The 21155-nt window shown below is 39.9% G+C and overlaps 1 protein-coding gene across 4 annotated transcripts; it reads left to right on the forward strand.

The window, feature by feature from the left end:
* The first annotated feature begins 2758 nt into the window (after positions 1 to 2758).
* Positions 2759 to 17843, forward strand: LOC115148949 (brain mitochondrial carrier protein 1). 4 transcript variants are annotated; one of them, XM_029691299.1, is made up of 9 exons: positions 2759 to 2930; positions 3518 to 3616; positions 8301 to 8439; positions 10077 to 10171; positions 11796 to 11881; positions 12048 to 12143; positions 12397 to 12521; positions 12698 to 12911; positions 14121 to 17843. In XM_029691299.1, the coding sequence occupies exons 2-9, from the start codon at positions 3553 to 3555 to the stop codon at positions 14160 to 14162; spliced, it is 861 nt and encodes a 286-aa protein (XP_029547159.1). In that variant the 5' UTR covers positions 2759 to 2930; positions 3518 to 3552; the 3' UTR covers positions 14163 to 17843. The 4 variants fall into 4 exon arrangements, with proteins under 4 accessions (XP_029547159.1, XP_029547160.1, XP_029547161.1 ...); XM_029691300.1 differs by having other exon boundaries at positions 3521 to 3616; XM_029691301.1 differs by lacking the exon at positions 2759 to 2930 and adding an exon at positions 5926 to 5984 and having other exon boundaries at positions 3373 to 3616.
* Positions 17844 to 21155: the final 3312 nt, after the last annotated feature.

Consider the following 21155-nt stretch of genomic DNA (forward strand, 5'->3'; position numbering starts at 1 on the left):
ATGTGTGAGTATGTGTGTGTACAGGCATGAGTGAGTGTGTATTTCAGTGTATGTTTGCCCGAGTGTTTGTATTTGTGTGAAAAATGTCTTAGTCATGAATCATGGTGTGTGTTAATAATATATTTTCTGTTCATCTGTTGGTAATTTGCAACAATCTGAGGTAGTGGCATGTCCTCTGTTTTATGTGTGTGATTTTTATATGTGTGTGTTGGCATATGTTTCCTCGCTTGATAGAGAATGAAATACACAGTATAACAATACAGGATGTAAAAAGAAGATTGCTATTGAGTTACTTTTTTGTTTTAATATACTCACAGTAAGGGTAATAAATAAAGTATTCATAAAGTAATTAACAAAGTAATCTTTGCTCGAATATAAATATATATATTTTTAATACGGTATGTTAAACAGAACCTTACCTTGAACAGTTTGCTGTGTTTGGCACCACACACTGATCATGTCTTTTGTGCTCTTTTGACATACCATTTTAGGAATCTCATGACAGTTGTCCAGCAGCTGTACCAGCGAGTCACTAGGCTTATGCGCACCACTTTGTGATCTTGTGGAGCCCGTTAACACTCATCATCCTCAAGACTGAAACACTCTACTGCCCTACACTTTCCATCCAATGGAGATGACCTGCAGAGCACCTGCCACAGACAGAGCAAGAGGACAAATAGTGCTCTCACAGTCATGGATTGTTTTTTTTGGAACACCTGAACATTCTTAGCCTCTTACCATTTCAGTTCACTGTAATAAAGAGGGAGATAGTAAAAAAATTGTTATTAATTCAGATAGATTTAGTTGAGATCCTATTGGGCTTGTTGTGTGAGATGTGAATGAGGTGGTGGACGCAAAGAGGGCTGGCCCTAGCCTTTTGTGGGCCCTAAGCGAGATTTGGTTGGGGGGCCCCCCACCTTGCGGGCAAAACATTTTAGTGGTCCTCCTCTTGACAGCAGAGAGAAAAAAAGTATATTTTAAAGTTAATTTACTGCAATACTACACATTTTGCATGGACCGGAGAGAACCTTTTGCAATTTTATAATTAATTTCATGGAATTCTACTTATTTTGCAGAGATAAAAATGTGAAGTTTTAAAGCTAATTTCCTGCAATTCTACACATTTTGCCATGACTCATGCCATGTTAATATAATATGATATCTGAGTGAGAGTGACTAATACAATCAATGGGGGCACACTGGAGTTCAGGGTCCCTGGGCATGTGCCCTGCGTGCCTGGTCGGCAATTCGGCCATGATTACTAAAAGTTTAGATTGCTGGCTAGACTAATTTACCAATCTCAAAAATTGTGACTGACATGACAAGAGATTATTCTACTATTCTAACTCTCAACAGTTAGTTGAGACCCTGCCTGAGTTTGTTTGTGTGGTTTGGGGGCCCCTAGTGGCCACTTATGTCTCTTAGTGGCTAGGGGTGGCCCTGGACGCAAACATACTTGTAGGTCTACTATGTTGACAGGTTTCACCTGTGATTCTGTGGCTCAGGCTGTTCCCTTTTATATGCTTGACTGATCTTTCCATTATAGAACTTGAATGTTAGCACCATTGTTAGCACAGGAGGCAAAACATTTGTAATACATGGATGGGACACAATGAGCTGGCCATTGACACTGTGGATTTTATTTTGGCAGCTTTCCGTAGGCATAACGATGTAGGGTGTGGTTGCTCTTGCCTTGAGGGGAGACGTCACAGAACTGACTGATTTAAGTAGCTGGTAAATTTGTTTTGCACACAGAATGCCATTCACAGAGAGCATTTTTACTTTTGCAGAGTATGAATATACTTTTGCCGTGTATTAAGTATTATGAGAATGCTTTTGCATAGCTGAAGAAATGCAGTGCATGTTAGAAGCATTTGCTTAAGTGCATGAGCTTTGTGTTAGTGGCAGAAATGTCCTGCATTGTAATGCGAGTGCTGGAAAAGCCAATTACAGGATCATTCAAAGATGTCATTCACTTCATGCCCTCTTGTGGAAAACTGAGCAGTTATTTCTACATGATGGTCAATAAATGAATGCTTTCAATGAGCTTCAAATCTACCAATGGACATGGAAAAGGTTTCCTGCTGGAATTGATGTGATTGTGTTTTGTTAAATCTGCTCAATGAATGCATATAGTGCAGTATGTGCTGTCTTCATAACATAATACTGGGCTTTTACCTTGTGCAAATTATGGGAAGATAGGCAGGGGAGTATTGAACAACATGTAGTTCAACTTTGCATTAGCTTGGTGGTAGTTTAAATAAATTCAAATCTAGGTAGTGTTTTCAGTAGTTAATGACGTTTTTGCCATGTAGCGGTGTAGCTAACTACTGGAACTACAGACTACTTTTTTTGCTAAAATTAAATAAAAAGGCAAGAATTTTCTTTTTAGTAGTAACTTTAGTTAAGTAAACTATATTTTCTGAGTATCTTCCCCAACATTGAAGATAATATGTCCAATACATTTGTACCACTTGACTGATCTAAATGTTATAACAGTTTAGTCTTTTGTCATTCATGCTGCAGGCCTATAAAAACGGATATAATACACTTTACATTTGTTTTCATAAATGTTTGCCAGTATATTTTTTATATGCCTATAACTTTCACTCACAACATAAGTCTGGTGTAATAGATAGCCATATGAGGTAATATATTTACTACATGATAAATATATATGTAGGCCTAAGGAAATTGTAACAAAGGCAAACTACATAAAAAGGGCGTTGCATCATTATCGCGTACCCTTCCAAATGGTTCCGGAAACTTCCGGTGCCCTCTGTTCCTCTTTCGGCACAAATCCACTAGAAATGGAAAGCTCGTAGCCGGATAACTTTTGTGTTGTTTTATTTATTGAATAAACCCACTTGATGTTGAAGATATGGAATCCAAAATAAAATAGCAGTGTACAACTTTTATTTACATTACTGGTAGGTGTCATTATGTGGTGTTGCAGTTTGTAGCGGGTTTCGTAACTTATTTCTAAAACTGTTGGCTTTAGCTAAGAAGCTACAGTAACTATAGTAGCAAGCTGGTTGTCGCTAACATGCGGACCTGACGGCCAACGCGGGTTCTGCTGAATGAACGATTATTCCTTTGATTTGATTGACATTTCAGATAGGACTGCGACTCACCTCTGTATTTTAAAAGTTGAACTGGTGTTAGCGTAGTATCAGATAACATTACATTGTGTCATCTTGTGGTGAAAATATGAATGACATTGCTGTCACTCGCGTGTTCCTACACACAGTGATGTGGGCGGGGAATGAAGCAACCAAAGCCAATTGGAATCCTTTAAATGTTGATTGACTTAAATTGCAGCCAATAGAAATTCTCAATATTTGTGACGGCTAATTTCATGACTCTTTGAGAGAGGCGTTCCTTTCCGGCGCAATATTCTGTGATGCTGATTGTATGAGCTCTCGGGGAGTAATCAAATCAGGTAGCACAATGTTACATGATGTACGATTACAACAATTTCTTTATTTGTATTTCGGCGGCCTGCTATTGTTTTTAGCAGGGCTCCATCACGTAGAAGCGGCCACCACCGAAATGACCAATCTGAACTGGAAACCGTTCATCTACGGAGGGATGGCCTCTATTGTCGCAGAATTCGGTAAGTGATGCACCAAACCATTTCACACTATTTTAATTTAATCATGCATTCATTTTATTATTATTTTACTCACACACATTTAAGACGTATGTTTAGCTCCATCACATTGAGAAGCACTGCGAGATTTGCATCAGTCTCTCTTCTTGAGGGATGGCGAAGGCCCTAAATGATGGATGCTGCATCAAATGATCAATGATGCTACTCCATTGGAGTAGATCTACAGTGATGCAATTGTGTGCAACCCCAAGCAATTATAGATTTACTTAGATAAACCAACTTAAATGATACCGCTCCTTAGAAAAAATGTAAAACAATGCAACACACCTATTTGCTGAAAGCAATCATGTTGGTTTGCATTGCAATCAATGCATTGTTACTCCACCTCATTGTATTGAGATAATATACCCTGTGATAGTAAACCCTGTGAAAGTAAACCCTGTGAAAGTAAGCACCTCTTCCACTTTACTTCAGTATCATATCCCCTAATCTTTTGAAGGGGCTTGACAATTAGATCATTACATTAATTATGTATGTATGTATGTATGTATGTATGTATGTATGCACTGAGTGTACAAAACATTAGGAATACCTTCCTAGTATTGAGTTGCACCCCTTTTTGCCCTCAGAATAGCCTAATTTAGTCTGGAAATGGACTACAAGTTGTCGAAAGCGTTCCACAGGGATGCTGGCCCATGTTGACTCCAATGCTTCCTGCGGTTGTGTCCAGTTGGCTGGATGTCTTTTGGGTGGTGGACCATTCTTGACACACACAGGAAACTGTTGAGCGTAAAAAACCCAGCATTGTTCTTGACACACTCAAATAGTTGGACACAATGCATTTAGTTTTGGCAGGCTTTTAAAGCCAGAATGGAATGTTTGTTAGTAGGTGAGCCTGAGAACCAACTACCATACCCCATTCAAAGGCACTTAAATATTATGTCTTGCCCATTCACCCTCTGAATGGCACACATACACAGTCCATGTCTCAAGGCTTAAAAATCATTATTTAACGTGTGTGTGTGTGTGTGTGTGTCATTCAAGGGTTTTCTTTACTTTTTACTATTTTATACATTGTAGAATAATAGTGAAGACATCAAAACTATGAAATAACACATGGAATCATGTAGTAACCACAAAAGTGTTAAACAAATCAAAATATATTTTAGATTCTTCAAAGTAGCCACCCATTGCATTGATGACAGCTTTGTACACTCTTGGCATTCTCTCAACCAGCTTCATGAGGTAGTCACATGGAATGCTTTCCCAACAGTCTTGAAGGAGTTCCCACATATGCTGAGCAATTGTTGGCTGCTTTTCCTAAACTCTGTGGTCCAACGCATCCCAAACCATCTCAATCAGGTTGAGGTCGGGTGATTGTGGAGGCCAGGTCATCTGATGCAGCACTCCCATCACTCTCATTCTTGGTTAAATAGCCCTCACACAGCCTGGAGGTATGTTGGGTCATTGTCCTGTTGATAAACAAATGATAGTCCCACTAAGCGCAAACCAGATGGGATGGCATATCGCTGCAGAATGCTGTGGTAGCCATGCTGGTTAAGTGTGGGTTGAATTCTAAATAAATCACTGACAGTGTCACCAGCAAAGCACCCCCACATCATCACACCACCTCCTCCGTGCTTCACGGTGGGAACCACACATGTGGAGATCATCCGTTCACCTACTCCATTTCTCACAAAGACAGTGGTTGTAACCAAAAATCTCAAATTTGGACTCATTAGACCAAAGGACAGATTTCCACCAGTCTAATGTCCATTGCTTGTGTTTCGTTGCCCAAGCAAGTCTCTTCTTCTTATTGGTGTCCTTTAGTAGTGGTTTTATTGCAGCAATTTGACCATGAAGGCCTGATTCACACAGTCTCTTCTGAACAGTTGATGTTGAGATGTGTCTGTTACTTGAACTCTGTGAAACATTTATTTGGGCTGCAATTTCTGAGGCTGGTAACTCTAATGAACTTATCCTCTGCAGCAGAGGTAACTCTGGGTCTTCCTTTCCTGTAGCGGTTCTCATGATAGCCAGTTTCATCATAGCGCTTGATGGTCTTTGCAACTGCAAATATTCCACCTTGACTGACCATGTCTTAAATGAATGATGGACTGTCGTTTCTCTTTGCTTATTTGAGCTGTTCTTGCCATAATATGGACTTGTTCTTTTACCAAATAGGACTATCTTCTATACACCACCCTTACCTTGTCACAACACAACTGATTGGCTCAAATGCATTAAGAAGGAAAGAAATTCCACAAATTAACTTTGAACAAGGCACACCTATTAATTGAAATGCATTCCAGGTGACTACATCATGAAGCTGGTTGAGAGAATGCCAAGAGTGTGCAGAACTGTCATCAAGGTAAAGGGTGGCTTCTTTGAATAATCTTTGTTTTAACACTTTTTGGTTACTACATGATTCCATATGTGTTATTCCATAGTTTTGATGTCTTCGCTATTGTTCTACAATGTAGAAAATAGTAAAAAATAAAGGGAAACCCTTGAATGATTAGGTATGTCCAGACTTTTGACTGGTAGTGTGCCTACAGTGCATTCGGAAAGTATTCAGACACCTTCCCTTTTTTTTAATACATTACAACCTTATTCTAAAATGTATTTATAAAAAATAAAAATCTTAATCTACACACAATACCCCATAATGTCAAAGCGAAAACAGGTTTTTGGAAATGTTTGCAAATTTATTAAAAATAGAAAACATATACCTTATTTACATAAGTATTCAAACCCTTTCCTATGAGACTTGAAATTGAGACCAGGTGCATCCTGTTTCCATTGATCATCCATGAGATGTTTCTACAACTTAATTGGAGTCCACCTGTGGTAAATTCAATTGATTTGGAAAGGCACACCTGTCTATATGTCTGTCTATATAAGGTCCCACAGTTGACAGTGCATGTCAGAACAAAAACCAAGCCATGAGGTCAAGGAATTGTCCATAGAGCTCCGAGGCAGGATTGTGTTGAGGCACAGATCTGGGGAAGGGTACCAAAACATGTCTGCAGCATTGAAGGTCCCTAAGAACACAGTGGCCTCCATCATTCTTAAATGTAAGACGTTTGAAACCACCAAGACTCTTCCTAGAGTTGGCCACCCGGCCAAACTGAGCGGCCTTGGTCATGGAGGTGACCAAGAACTCGATGGTGACTCTGACAGAGCTCCAGAGTTCATCTGCAGAGATGGGAGAACTTTCCAGAAGGACAAACCGTCTCTGCAGCACTCCACCAATCAGGCATTTATGGTAGAGTGGCCAAACGGAAGCCACTCCTCAGTAAAAGACACATGGCAGCTCGCTTGGAGTTTTCCAAAAGGCACCTAAAGGACTCTGACTATGAGAAACAAGATTCTCTGGTCTGATGCAACCAAGATTGAACTCTTTGGTCTGGAGGAAACCAGACAACATCCCTACGGTGAAGCGTGGTGGCAGCATCATGCTGTGGGGATGTATTTCAGCGGCAGGGACTGGGAGACTAGTCAGGATCGAGGCAAAGATGAACAGAGCAAAGTACAGAGAGATCCTTGATGAAAACCTGCTCCAGAGCGCTCAGGACCTCAGACTGGAGCAAAGGTTCACCTTCCAACAGGACAACGACACTAAGCACACAGCCAAGACAACACAGGAGTGGCTTTGATACAAGTCTCTGAATGTCCTTGAATGGCCCAGCCAGAGCCCAGACCTGAGCCCGATCGAACATCTCAGGAGAGACCTGAAAATAGCTGTGCAGCGACGCTCCCCATCCAACCTGACAGAGCTTGAGAGGACCTGCAGAGAAGAATGTGAAAAACTCCCCAAATACAGGTTTGCCGAGCTTGTAGCCTTCCCTGTAGCTCACTTGGTAGAGCATGGTGTTTGCAACGCCAGGGTTGTGGGTTCGATTCCCACGGGGGGCCAGGCCAGAAAAAAAATGTATGAAATGTAAGTCGCTCTGGATAAGAGCGTCTGCTAAATGACTAAAATGTAATGTAAATGTAGTGTCATACCCAAGACTGTAGTGTCATACCCAAGTGTCATACTGCCAAAGTTGCTTCAACAAAGTACTGAGTAAAGGGTCTGAATTCTTAGGTAAATGTAATATTTCCTTATTTTTTTTGCAAACATTTCTAAAAACTAGTTTTTACTTTGTTATTATTGGGTATTGTGTAAAAACAATTTAATCCATTTTAGAATCAGGCTGAAATGTAACAAAATGTGGGAAAAGTCAAGTAGTCTGAATGCACTGTATATTATGTTTGTGGATGATTTTACTTCTGCCAAATGCCTTTTACGTTTTTGCGCTTTAGACCATTGCGCTACATTTTTGGCCATTGAATACCATTCAAAAAGCGTACAAAAGTATATAAAAAAAGCAAGGCTACTTCCTGTAAAACGATGCGGCACTTGCATAGCATATTATTAGCTGACCTAATGCCGCATTCCCGTGCTAGTCGGAACTAGGAAATTCAGACATTTCCAACTTGCTAACTGGTTGTAATTATACACGTGCCATGTTTTAAAGAATCAGCAAGTCGTACATTTCTGAGTTTCTGAGTTTTCTAATTCCGACTAGAATGTGAACGTGGCATTAGTTACTGTGTGTCATCTGAACTTTCTTCATTGATCTCTAAACGAAACAATGTTGTCATGATGTTGTCATGATGTTGTCTGTTGTTCTCCCCCTAGGTACATTCCCCATAGACCTGACTAAGACGCGGCTGCAGGTGCAGGGCCAGTCCCAGTACATGGAGGTGCGCTACCGGGGAATGTTCCACGCCCTGTTCAAGATCGGCAAGGAGGAAGGCATCAAGGCACTGTACTCTGGGTGAGCAAAAATAATATGGTTTAAACATGTTATACACTATAGAAAATAACATATTACATTTAACCTTTATTTTACTAGGCGAGTCAGTTAAGAACAAATTCTTATTTTCAATGACGGCCTAGGAACTGCCTTGTTCAGGGGCAGAACAACTGATTTGTACCTTGTCAGCTCGGGGATTCGATCTTGCAACCTTTCGGTTACAAGTCCAACGCTCTAACCACTAGGCTACCTGCCGCCCCACATGTTATGGCGTGCTCTGTTGGAACATATACCTGCAAGTGAGTCTGCTCTGAAGTTGCACCTTCGATCAGATGACTGCCTGGTGCGTATGAATATGAAAACACCATGAACGCTGCATGGCAAAAATTCAAAGTGGTTATTGTATTCCAGATGCCTGCTATCATGGCTAGGATGAGGACATAGAGGGCTGTCATGCCATGTTTACAATATACTTTTGTTGTAGATGATCATGTTAAATGCTATGCCATACATAACCACATGTTAATGTTCATGCTGTTTGCACAGTGTAATGCAACCTCATGCTGGATTTGTGGCAGTCAGTCTAAATGTAGTCCTTGGCCTTACTTGGTACTGTATGCGGAATTGTAGTAATCTTCTGATTGATAATGTCAATGCTCAATGCTGGTGACTAGAGAGATTGTTGCAAATGTCTTAGTGCGTTGTTCCCTTCAGTGAATTGGCAAACGTTTTTACAGACTAAACAGAATATGTGATCCATACATGGTATTCACACATTACAGGACTACTGTAGGGAGGCAAGAAACTGTCAGGTCAGCTTAAGCTCCTGGCCTGAGTATGTCAACATCCAGGACACAATGTCCAGGTCTGAGTTCTTAGAGGAGGCTTAGGTCAGGGACTAACAGAATAGAAAACAACATCTTAGCTCAAAGGTGCGTCGGAGAAGCAACAACTGAAGAACTGAACAATGGTACAAGTGACTCCTACGCTGCGCATTGGACTTGCAAATTCAACATTTTTGTTTTTTGTCAAAGCATGACTTTTCAAAGGTCTATGTGGCCAAATGGGTGACCTTGTCAATAAATGTTTAATTTGTAAGTATACACAGTGTCCGAGACTCTCTGTTCTACCATTGTGGAACATGGAATCAAACACAATATTTTTCTTAGAACACAGTTAGATCATTATCATGAAAACCACTATCCATTCATCTAAATAAACTCTACTAGAACCTTCTCTCATTTTCAAGGATAATATCAACATTTGACCTCTGAGCAACTGACATGGAATCTGGTCTTGTTTGTGAGAGGGTGACCTTTGACAAGGAAAGTGGGCAGGATCTTTAGCACAACCTAGGGGCGAAGTGCTCTTCTTGGCTGTGGTTTTCATCAGGGAACTGCTTTTGAAATCCAGTACCTGTTAGGTCATTCTGCTCTCAGGGAGTCTGAACTAGTCTGATGACAACAATAGTCAATAGTGTGCAACCTAAACAAGAGTTGATTTAGGGAACTGAGCTCCACAGGCAGAATACAAATGCCTTCCAAAGTCTTGACAGTCCTGATGGCAAGGTAATGTGAAAATTAGGAGAGTGCCTCTTCACTTGTTCATAGAAGTGACATTCCCTGATATTACTTCTGTCTTTCTCTTTTTCCGTGCAGCATCTCCCCAGCTCTCCTGAGGCAAGCCTCCTACGGGACCATCAAGATTGGGACATACAACACACTGAAGAGGTTATTTGTGACCCATCCGGAAGGTGGGTTTCAATGACTGTCCCCACTGCTTTCTATCTCACATCATATTCTCTTTGTTTGCTCCACCCATATAGCTCTTGATCAAATACCGAACTCCCAGCCAAATTCATGTTAGGGACTGACATTCCAAATACTCATACCAGGACAGGACAGTCACCCCTTTACAGCCATGCGTGTGGGGGGGAGGAGGAGGAAGGAAGGAAGGAGGAGGAAGGAAGAGGTTAGCTGGTCAACCTGAAAGGGTAGAGGGGACAGCAGTCAGCACTTGATTTTACTTCACCATATACTGTTAATTTGCACACACAAAGAAACAACAGGGATTAAAATAAAGCCTGTAATTTTGAAATAGACCATTGTGCTGATTCTTCTGAAGATCAGTGTTTTGTTTCCAGGCCTTCCAGTAGAGTTGACAGGGCGTTTTCTCATACCCTCATCTGCAAAAATAACCGCTGGGGAAAACCTTTCAAATACCTGTCTGCATTGACACAGATGGAGAATGCCTAACTGCTGTCACTAATGCCCAATCTAAACAGATGACTGGGAGCCTCCATGACAAGAGGGAAACAAATCTCCTCCGCTGTCTATCAATAGGTTTGCATTACATTAACCGGCGTCAGCATGTATCCCCATATCACAGGAATCACTTTCCACTGAGAGACTCTGTATTTACTGTACAAACAATGACAATATTATTTGAACCCCTGCATTAGAGAAATGGACCAAACGAAGTCTGACAGGGGATCACCTAGTTAGTATAGGAGTTTATTTTTTTGTAAGATTTAGTAAGGATTGGGGTTAGTAGGGAGTGGGGACTGGGTTTTATTTGTGATTGTGTGTGTTGTAAACAGAAGACCTCTGCTGTTGTGCTTCTTCACACTGCATGCCTCACTCTGCCAGGATGTGCCACTGTGTTTTGAATGCTTATTTTGATACAGGCTGTGGTTTGCCTGGTGTGGTGGTGGTTGGGCTGGGAATCCAGTGCCCGTTCTCCTGCCATAGTGAACGGTGCCAGGACCACACTAACTATTGGTCACATTGATCAAGGTTTCACTGTAACTATTGTTCTTAACTTGATCCATTCTTTTTTTCCTGCGCCTGTGTCACACCTACTTCCACTGTAGATTTGTTTTGTTTGCCGCTGACTAATAATCTCTTGTCCTAACCCCAACTGTCATAACTTGTAGTAAATAAATGAAGGTCCCCATTCCATTTCAAACCTCGTACTGTAAGAGAGACAGGGTGCAGTCTCACTCTGTCCCATTACGCTAGTGTATCAATAATACAGTAGTGGTATGTTTTGAAATGGTGACAAATCCAAATTGCAGATAGATGTAGTTGGTAGTCATTCTTTACTTGTGATAATGTATAGGATAATGTCTCTCTGTTTTTCTTTATGTACATGTAGGCTTTCTAATTCTCATGATTCTCTGTCTGGAGTTGAATTACTGCATGTTTGTGTTGCTCTTTTAGATTTTATGTTCACCTTGAAATAATAGATAATTTGCAAATCTTGTTCAGAATTATAGCCTCTTGTTATTATGTGGGACATACTTCTGTCTTTCTAGCATTTCTCTCTCTGTGTGTTATGTGGAGGAGTAACGGGCTGTTCTGTGTTTGCCCTGACAGATGAGACCATGGTGATCAATGTGTTCTGTGGAGTGGTGTCTGGAGTCTTGTCCTCCTCTCTGGCCAACCCCACTGATGTCGTCAAGGTAAAAAAAAAAGTATTTTAAAGAGGATCTAGATAGAAATGTCATGAATAGAACTGATGTGATTCCTTTTTGTGTCCGAGGCATGTTTGTTCTATAATAGATTTTTATCTGAACGTTCCACAACGTTCTGGCCTGTTGAACGCAAGCCCTGATGTTCTGTTTTCAGATCCGCATGCAGGCCCAGGGCAGTCTGTTACAAGGCAGCATGATGTCCAACTTCATTAGCATCTACCAGACAGAGGGAACCCGTGGCCTGTGGAGGGTGAGTGGTCCTCTCTCTGTCACAACCTATCAAACAGTGGCTCTGATCTGTCCTAAACTACCCCCATGTACTGTGTGGTTGGGACAGCAGTAGTAGGTGAAGTATATAGGCATACTGTTGTTATGATTTCGTTTTTGTGGTCTTTGTTGTTGTGTAAGATGGTGACCAGTGAGAGAGAGCTGTTTTTTTAGGCCATCTAAAGACCGTTGAGTGACTGGTACTCTCAGATTATTTATATTGTTGTCATCCTCAGGGCGTCATCCCTACAGCTCAGCGGGCAGCCATCGTAGTGGGAGTGGAGCTTCCTGTCTATGACATCACTAAGAAGCACCTCATCAAGTCTGGCACCATGGGAGACACCATACTCACACACTTTATGTGAGTTTAAACATCAATATTGGATAATGCATCTATAGAAATACTATTTGTTATTCCGTATGTACCGACATGCTCTCTTTAAAAAGGTTTTATATTGAGTGTGCATATTACATATTAGTGAGTGAGCATATTACACCTGAACCTCTGGCTTCTCCCACTTCTGTCTCTTCCTGCAGTTCCAGTTTTATGTGTGGCCTGGCGGGGGCGCTAGCCTCCAACCCAGTGGACGTAGTGCGGACACGTATGATGAACCAGCGAGTGCTGTCAGGGAACCCCATGTATAAAGGCACGCTGGACGGAGTAATGCAGACATGGAAGAACGAGGGATTCTTTGCCCTCTACAAGGGCTTCTGGCCCAACTGGCTGCGTCTGGGGCCATGGAACATCATTGTATCCTTTCCATCAGTGGAATCAAAGTTTAAACCCACTGTGTTGCCAGCACTATGATCCAAATAACTGAACCATCCCAACACCTCTCATACTCACTCCCTGCATTTACATATCGATTTCTGTTATCAGTTCAGTTTTGCTTCAGGTCATATTGAGTATTTTAAACTGTCTGGTTTGAGCCCTGCATTCTGATTGGCTGACAGTCGTGGTATATCAGACGGTATACCACGGGTATGACAAAACATTTTATTTTTACTGCTCTAATTACGTTGGTATTACGTTATAATAGTACTGAAGCAAAATATGCAAGGATAGAACATTGTTATATACTGAACGAATATATTAACACATGCAACAATTAACAGTTTTACTGAGTTACAGTTAATTGAAGAATTCATTAGGCCCTAATCTATGATATCACGACTGGGCAGGGGCGCAGCCATGGTGGGCACAGGCCGACCCAGTGGGGAGCCATGCCCAGCCAATCAGAATAAGTTTTATCCCACAAAAGGGCTTTATTACAGACAGAATACTCCTCAGTTTAATCAGCTGTCCGGGTGGCTGGGCTCAGATGATCCTGCAGGTGAAAAAGCCGGCTGTGGAGGTCCTGGGCTGGCGTTGTTACACGTGGTCTGCAGTTGTGAGGCCAGTTGGACGTACTGCCAAATTCTTTAAAATTACGTTGGAATGCGGCTTATGGTAGATAAATGAATATCCAATTCTCTGGCGATAGCTCTGGTGGACATTCCTGCAGTCAGCCTGCCAATTGCACACTCTCAACTTGAGACATCTGTGGCATTGTTGTGACACAACTGCACATTTTAGAGTGGCCTTTTATTGTCCCAGCACAAGGTGCACCTGTGTAATGATCATGCTGTTTAATCAGCTTCTTGATATGCCACATCTGTCAGGTGGCTGGATTATCTTGGCAAAGGATAAATATTCACAAACAGGGATGTAAACATTTCTGCACAAAGGTTGGGAGAGAAGCTTTTTGTGCAAATTGACAATTTCTGGGATCTTTTATTTCAACTCATGAATAATGTAATCAGCACATTTTTGTTCAGTATATTTAGTGATATTGAATAATACCAAATGATAATTTTATTCAGTAAAGTCTTAAATGTATTATGATTATTTTTGTATGAGCACAGACAATATATACTTCAAGGCTGCCGTCATCTGTTGTCCTTAACCAGAGCTATTTAGTTCTTCATCACGTTCGAGCAGCTGAAGAAACTCAACTTGTAGTTGGAACAGGAAGTGGACACTCCATCGGACTAGATGCAGGGATGGGCAACTCCAGTCCTCGGGGGCCGGAGTGTTGTCCCACTTTTTCCCCCATCCCTAGCAAACACAACTGTTTAAGGCCAGGCACCATACCCTATTGGGGATTTTTTTTTTTATCTTAATCATATCAATCAACTTTTCCTAGTTCAATGTAGACAAAGTTTTGTATAAATGTTTGAAATATTAAGATCTGCAAATGAGGTAATAAGTATACATATTTGCATACCATACAAATTCATTTTTTATAGATGCTGGATGAATTCTGCTTAAATGTTTGTTTCAGTTTAAGACACTCCAGGACCAGACTTGTCCAGAGCAGATTCTGGATAAACTTTTTCTTTAAAATACTAAAGACTTGTATATTAAAATGCATTTTTTTGTGCAATTTTCCAAATGTTATCTAGAATTAAAAAAAGGTTACACATCAACAATTCCCCTTGGGCAAGTCTGGAGAATTTATCTAAGGATAACTACACACAATTTGAATGCAGATGCTTCTGAAGCTGAGAAAAATAAGTTGGCGGTGGGAAGAGTCTGACTTTTGGGAAATGACAGGTAAAGACAAGTACACTGAATTAAGAATACCAAAAGCCTATTTAGACAAAATCACCATCTCTTCAAAGTAAGTTATTAAATGTAACCCAGTTTGTAACATTCTATGAAATGAACTTCAAAATTGTGTAATTCACTGGACTTAAAAATTATTGTATGTCCATTTTTAAAGTGGTTAAAATTCATAATGTTGATGATGGTAGTATGATCAACTAAAGAAAATATACATTTAGCAAGTTTGACATTTTTAGGTTTACTTCTTGAAAATACTCAAATTAATGAACCAAAATGCCAACAAACCTCAAAATTGATAGGTAGATGCAAAAATGCCACTTCAGCCTGTGGTGCCTGGCCTTAAACTGAAGATCATGATTTGTTCATTATTGGAGTCCGATGTGTTAGCTTGGGCTAAAGTGTGATACCAATCAGGCCCCCGAGGACTGGAATTGCCCATTACTGGTCTATAGTGTGTTGGAGAGCGGGAAACCCCACAACACCCCAGCCCATGTGTCAAACTCATTCCACAGAGGTCTGAGTGTCAAGGTTTTCGCTCCTCCCTTGTACTTGATTGATGAATAAGGTCACTAATTAGTAAACTCCTCTCACCTGGATGTCTAAGTCTTAATTGAAAGGGAAAAACAAAAACCACTAGGCCAGGGTTATTCAACTCTTACTCTACGAGTCTGCTGGTTTTCTGTTCTACCTGATAATTAATTGCACACACCTGGTATCTCAGGTCTAAATCGGTCCCTGATTAGAGGGGAACTATGAAAAATTCAGTGGAACTGGCTTTGAGGTCGAGAGTTGAGTTTGAAAACACTAGGCCTTGCATGGAATGCGTTTGACGCCTCAGCCCTTCGTCCTTGTTACATTCACAATCCCTCTGTCACACAATCTATATGTCTGTGCATGCTCATCTAAGTGTTATTTTAGTTTTATTTGAACATTTAATAATATTGATAGTATAAAAAAAAACATTTAAAGTTATTAGTTGTATTATGTTTTTTTAAAACACTTCTTCATACCCCTCAACCACCCTTGAGGCCTCTCCTGGCAGCTCAATCTTAGGTTGTAGCTGAGGACGGAAGCCTGTTTGGGCCATAAGGTATTAGCTATGTACGTTGCCTGCCAGCAATCTTAGTGAGGAGGAGGACTATCCTGGGTGGAACGGGAACTGGAGATCTACTTGAGCTTATTTAGAGAGATGTGGAATGGGCCTCTGATTGTGTCTGACCTAGTTTTTAACCGCATCTCTGCACTGCATGGGACGTGCAGGAAAAATACAAATGTTTTGTGTAATTTCAGCCAGAAAGTAGCGCACACGAGCCAAAACTGGTTCTGAAAATTGTGCACAGTTGTGTACGTCAACTATTTTGTATATGTTCCATCCTGAAATGTAAAAAAAATCTTCCTGCAATTCGTATGATATGCTACGTATTCCAATTCGTACAATATGTTACAAATGTAAAGATCTGGTTCAATCTCTTTAAATGTTTAGAATTGTAGTTTTGCCTGTCTGATCTGACGTTTGAATAATCTATTCACTGTTTTGGGCAGCGCTAGCTAGCAGAGGATGCATGATGGGTTAACCGGGTTTTTATTCTCAATGACTTACCTTTTTAAGAAAAGGTTACAATAGATTCTGTTTGGTCTGTTAGAGGAACTCGGGACAAAGCTGAGACTGTATCTGTATGGCCAATAAGATGAGATTGGGGACTCTTGTCATTACTTGAATGCAGTCTGTTGTTGAACCAAAGCCACCAGTTGTTCCCTGAAGAGTGAATGCTTTCTGTGCATTTCACTACAAAACCCCCCGAATACCTGATAAGTTGTTGGCGCACGCACAAATTCTACTGTAAAAAAAACATGTCACTTTTCATCAAAAGGTAGTAGAACTATTGAAAGGTTTTAAATTATGTCATTTTCCGTTGCCCTCTCCATGTCCCCTGACCTCTGTGTGAAACAGAGATATGTTTTTTCTTGTCCGGAACAAGCATAGCAGTGGAAGCAATTAGGATATTTCTTGGACCTGCCTGGTTGTCATGGTGATTCCCATAAAAGTACATTATGTACATGTGTGTACAGAGAGACACACATGTGAAGGTGGATACACCATATTGTGACAGGCATGTCTAGCTTGTACATAAAGTTACTTCAGAGTACTTGCTTTTTGTTTCTATTTTGAGGTTTGAGTAAAGCCCTGAATAGAAATGGCCTGTAGTACTAGGATATGGGGGCCGTAGTGCCAAAGTGTGCATGTACTGTACTGCACCGCTGTTGTAAAGCACTGTCCCTGAATAGGTCAGTGTTGGCTAGGTACCAGGAGAACTGCACTGTTACATACTTACTCAAGCCTTACACTTTACTTTCATAATCATCATGTTTCTAATTTCTATGATGCCTCTTTCTGTGCCTCTGCCTCATGTCCCATGGTCATGTTGTTTTTATTAGAATGACAAGTTTTGTTGTAGCATTTCCAGATCATGTATATGGATATTAGGTGTGAGAGATGTAGGCGTTATATACTGTGTAATTAATTGAAACCGACGTCCTGTTTTCTTTAGGTTTGATTTTTACAGATCATGCTTACGGGCGGCAGATGGCCTAGAGGTTAGAGTGTTCGGTCAGTGAGCGAAAGGTTGCTAGTTCAAAGCCCTGAGCCAACAAGTTGAAAAATGTGTCTGTGCCCTTGAGCAAGGAACTTAGCCCTAATTGCTCCATGATCGCCGTTGATAATGGCAGACCCTGGCCATGACTCCACTCTCCAAGGGTGTCTGAGATAAGTTGGGAGATTTTTAAAAAACAATCACAAATGAAAACAAACTTGTACATGTGTGAAATAGGACAATTATAAGCATTCATTTGTTGTTTCAGCAGTCATGTTTTAATAAGCCGTCCTTTCAGCGTTTTCAGCTTTACCATGATGATGTGTCTTTATAATGATGATGTAATACTTTTTCCCCACAGAGAATATTGTGTGGGTTTCTTTCCTTTTAAACACATCCATTGTTTGTGTGGAAGAGACTATTATATTGGCTAATATATTTAGTCAGATTTATTGAAAAATATGAATGAATAACTTTTATTTTTTATTGGATCGAATTTCTTTCCAAAGCTTTATCTATGTTTTAAATAACATCATGTTTTCCCATATGAACTTAACAAATAACACTTTCTTGAAGTCTTGAACTTGTTTCCCCTTTGCTCAAAAATGCAGAGTATGTTATGTACTTATTTTTCTCTAATTGCTGTTCTTTTATAATGATTATTGGACAATTATTGCATTTATACAACCCATATAGTTGGCTCCAGCTGCATTCTGGTAACCACTAATTGATTATTACTTTGATATAGATTAATACATAGTTGGGTGATCAGTACATTTTCAGTTCATTCACTTCAGGGACTGATTTTAGTTTCCAATTTAAGGATAGAAAAAACCCTAATTGAAAATGGATTCAATCATTGTATTAGAATTTCAGAATTGACCAACCCTGAATCCAATATGCTTTCTCTTCATAATCCTGTCTTTCTTTTTATATCATGAAAATGACAGTACAATGTTGTCATTCAGCTGTTACCATTTGACTCCTTAGACTTGCCTTACTGTATTGTTATACAGTTCCTTCAGAAAGTATTCATACCCTTTGACTTATTCCACATTTTGTTGTTACAGCCTGAATTCAAAATTCATCTACACCCAATACCCCAGAATGACAGTGAAAACACATTTTTTGAAATTTTTGCAAATGTATTGAAAATGAAATACAAAAATATCTCATTTACATACAGTGCCAGTCAAGAGTTTGGACACACCTACTTATTCCAGGGTTTTTCTTTATTTTTTACTATTTTCTACACTGTAGAATAATAGTGAAGACATCAAAACTATGAAATAACACATGGAATCATGTAGTAAAAAAAAAAGTATTAAACAAATCAAAATATATTTTATATTTGAGATTATTCATAGTAGCCACCTTTAGTGTGAGCAAAGCTGTCATCAAGGCTAAGTATTCACACCCCTGAGTCAATACATGTTAGAATCACCGTTGGCAGTGATTTACAGCTGTGAATCTTTCTGGGTAAGTGTCTAAGAACTTTGCACACCTGGATTGTACAATATTTGCACATTATTATTTAAACAATTCTTCAAGCTCTGTCAAATTGATTGATCATTGTTAGACAGCCATTTTCAAGTCTTGCCATAGATTTTCAAGACAATTAGGTCAAAACTGTAACTAGGCCACTCAGGAACATTCAATGTCGTCTTGGTAAGCAACTCCAGTGTATACTTGGCCTTGTATTTTAGGTTATTGTCCTGCTGAAAGGTGAAATGGTGTCTGTTGGAAAGCAGACTGAACCAGGTTTTCCTCTAGAATTTTGCCTGTGCTTAGTTCCGTTCCTTTTTATCCCCCCAAAAAACTCCCTAGTCCTTCCTGATGACAAGCATACCCCTAACATGACCACCATGCTTGAAAATATGAAGAGTGGTACTTAGTGACGTTGCATTGGATTTGTCCCAAACATAACGCTTTGTATTCAGGACATAAAGTACATTTCGTTGCCACATTTTTAACTGTTGTACATTCGTGCCTTATTACAAACACGATGTATGTTCTGGAATATTTTTAATTCTGTACAGGTGTCCTTCTTTTCACTCTGTCATTTAAGTTAGTTTTGTGAAATAACTACAATGTTGTTGATCCATCCTCATTTTTATCCTATCACCTCATGGTGAAATCCCTGAGCGGTTTCCTTCCTCTCCGGCAACTGAGTTAGGAAGGATACATGCATCTTTGTAGTCACTGGGTGTATTGATACACCATCCAAAGTCTAATTAATAACTTCACTGTGCTCAAAGGGATATTCAATGTCAGATTTTTTTTTTACCTATCTGCGAGGCATTTTACCCATCTGCGAGGCATTGGACCTCCCTGGTCTTTGTGGTTGATTCTGTGTTGTATGTGTGGGGTACAGAGATGAGGCAGTCATTCAAAAATCATGTTAAACACAATTATTGCACACAGTGAGTCCATGTAACTTATTATGTGACTTGTTAAGCACATTTTTACTCCTGAACTTATTTAGGCTTGCCATAACAAAGGGGTTGAATACTTATTGACTCAAGACATTCCAGCTTTTTATTTTTAATTAATAAAAAAAAATGTCAAGCATAATTCCCCTTTGATATTATGTGGTATTGTGTGTAGGCCAGTGACACAAAATCTACATTTTAATCCATTTTCAATTCCGGCTGTAACACAACAAAATATGGAAGAAGTCAAGTGGTATGAATGCTTTCTAAAGGCATTGTATATTTTGAAGACAGTAAATCGTATTTATTTCTGTTTTCATGGTTGTATTCTCTACTGCTGGATGACTCAGCTGGCTGGGACACTGTTTGGTCTCTGTCAAATCTTTTAACCTGTCATATTACCTGGTCATGTGCACCTTGGTCAAATGTCTGTCGATAAAACTGTATTTGCAATCATATTTATAATCATTTTGCTTGTTTAGTCAATTGATTGTATGGTTGATTAATTATGTGTAAACTATTTTCAGTTATGAATTGGATTTGGCTTTGTATAAATAACAAGTATGTACACTTCCGAAATAAAATATATCCACTGATGGTTTTGATACATCCATCAGTGATCTATTTAAGCAATAAGGCCCGAGGGGTTGTGGTATATGGTCAATATACCACGGCTAAGAGCTGTTCTTATGTAAGACGGAGTGCCTGGACACAGCCCTTAGCCTGGTATATTGGCCATATATGACAAACCCCCGATGCGCCTTATTGCAATTATAAACTGGTTACCAACGTAATTAGAGCAGTAAAAATCAATGTTTTGTCATACCCGTGTTATACGGTCTGATATCAAATCAAACTGTATTTGTCACGTGCCGATTACAAGTGTAAACCTTAACATGAAATGCTTACTTACAAGCCCTTAACCAACAGTGCAGTTCAAGAAGAGTGGTACCGAGTCAGTGTGCGGGGGTACAGGTTAGTTGAGGTAATTTGTACATGTAGGTAGGGGTGAAGTGACTATGCATAGATAATAAACAGCGTGGTTGTCAGCCAATCAGTATTCAGGGCTCGAACCACCCAGTTTATCATTATATTTAAGCACCGAACACAAGGGTGGACAGTTGAATAACCAAGTAAGAAGGAAATGACCTGATTTAGAATGTACACACAAGAATTGTCTCACTGTACCACAGGTCAAAATAGACTATGCATTCTATTTATATATATATATATATATATAAGGCAGGATTTCCAAAAATCGAACGCACCTCCGCAGGCTGTAGTAGCCTACAGGTCAACACCTGGAACTATCATACAGATTACAATTTTATACAGTGTATCTGTGGCCTGCCCTGTTCTGAATA

Source organism: Salmo trutta, chromosome 15, assembly GCF_901001165.1.
Source record: "Salmo trutta chromosome 15, fSalTru1.1, whole genome shotgun sequence".
Lineage (NCBI taxonomy): Eukaryota > Metazoa > Chordata > Actinopteri > Salmoniformes > Salmonidae > Salmo > Salmo trutta.

What these genes read in the sequence shown, in the direction of transcription:
- LOC115148949 (XM_029691298.1), top strand. Translation starts at nt 3,415, where the DNA reads ATGAGCTCTCGGGGAGTAATCAAATCAGGTAGCACAATGTTACATGAT. An exon ending in ATTTGTGACCCATCCGGAAG is followed by an intron (nt 10,172 to 11,795) that starts GTGGGTTTCAAT and finishes TTGCCCTGACAG; the next exon opens with ATGAGACCATGGTGATCAAT. An exon ending in ACCATACTCACACACTTTAT is followed by an intron (nt 12,522 to 12,697) that starts GTGAGTTTAAAC and finishes CTCTTCCTGCAG; the next exon opens with TTCCAGTTTTATGTGTGGCC.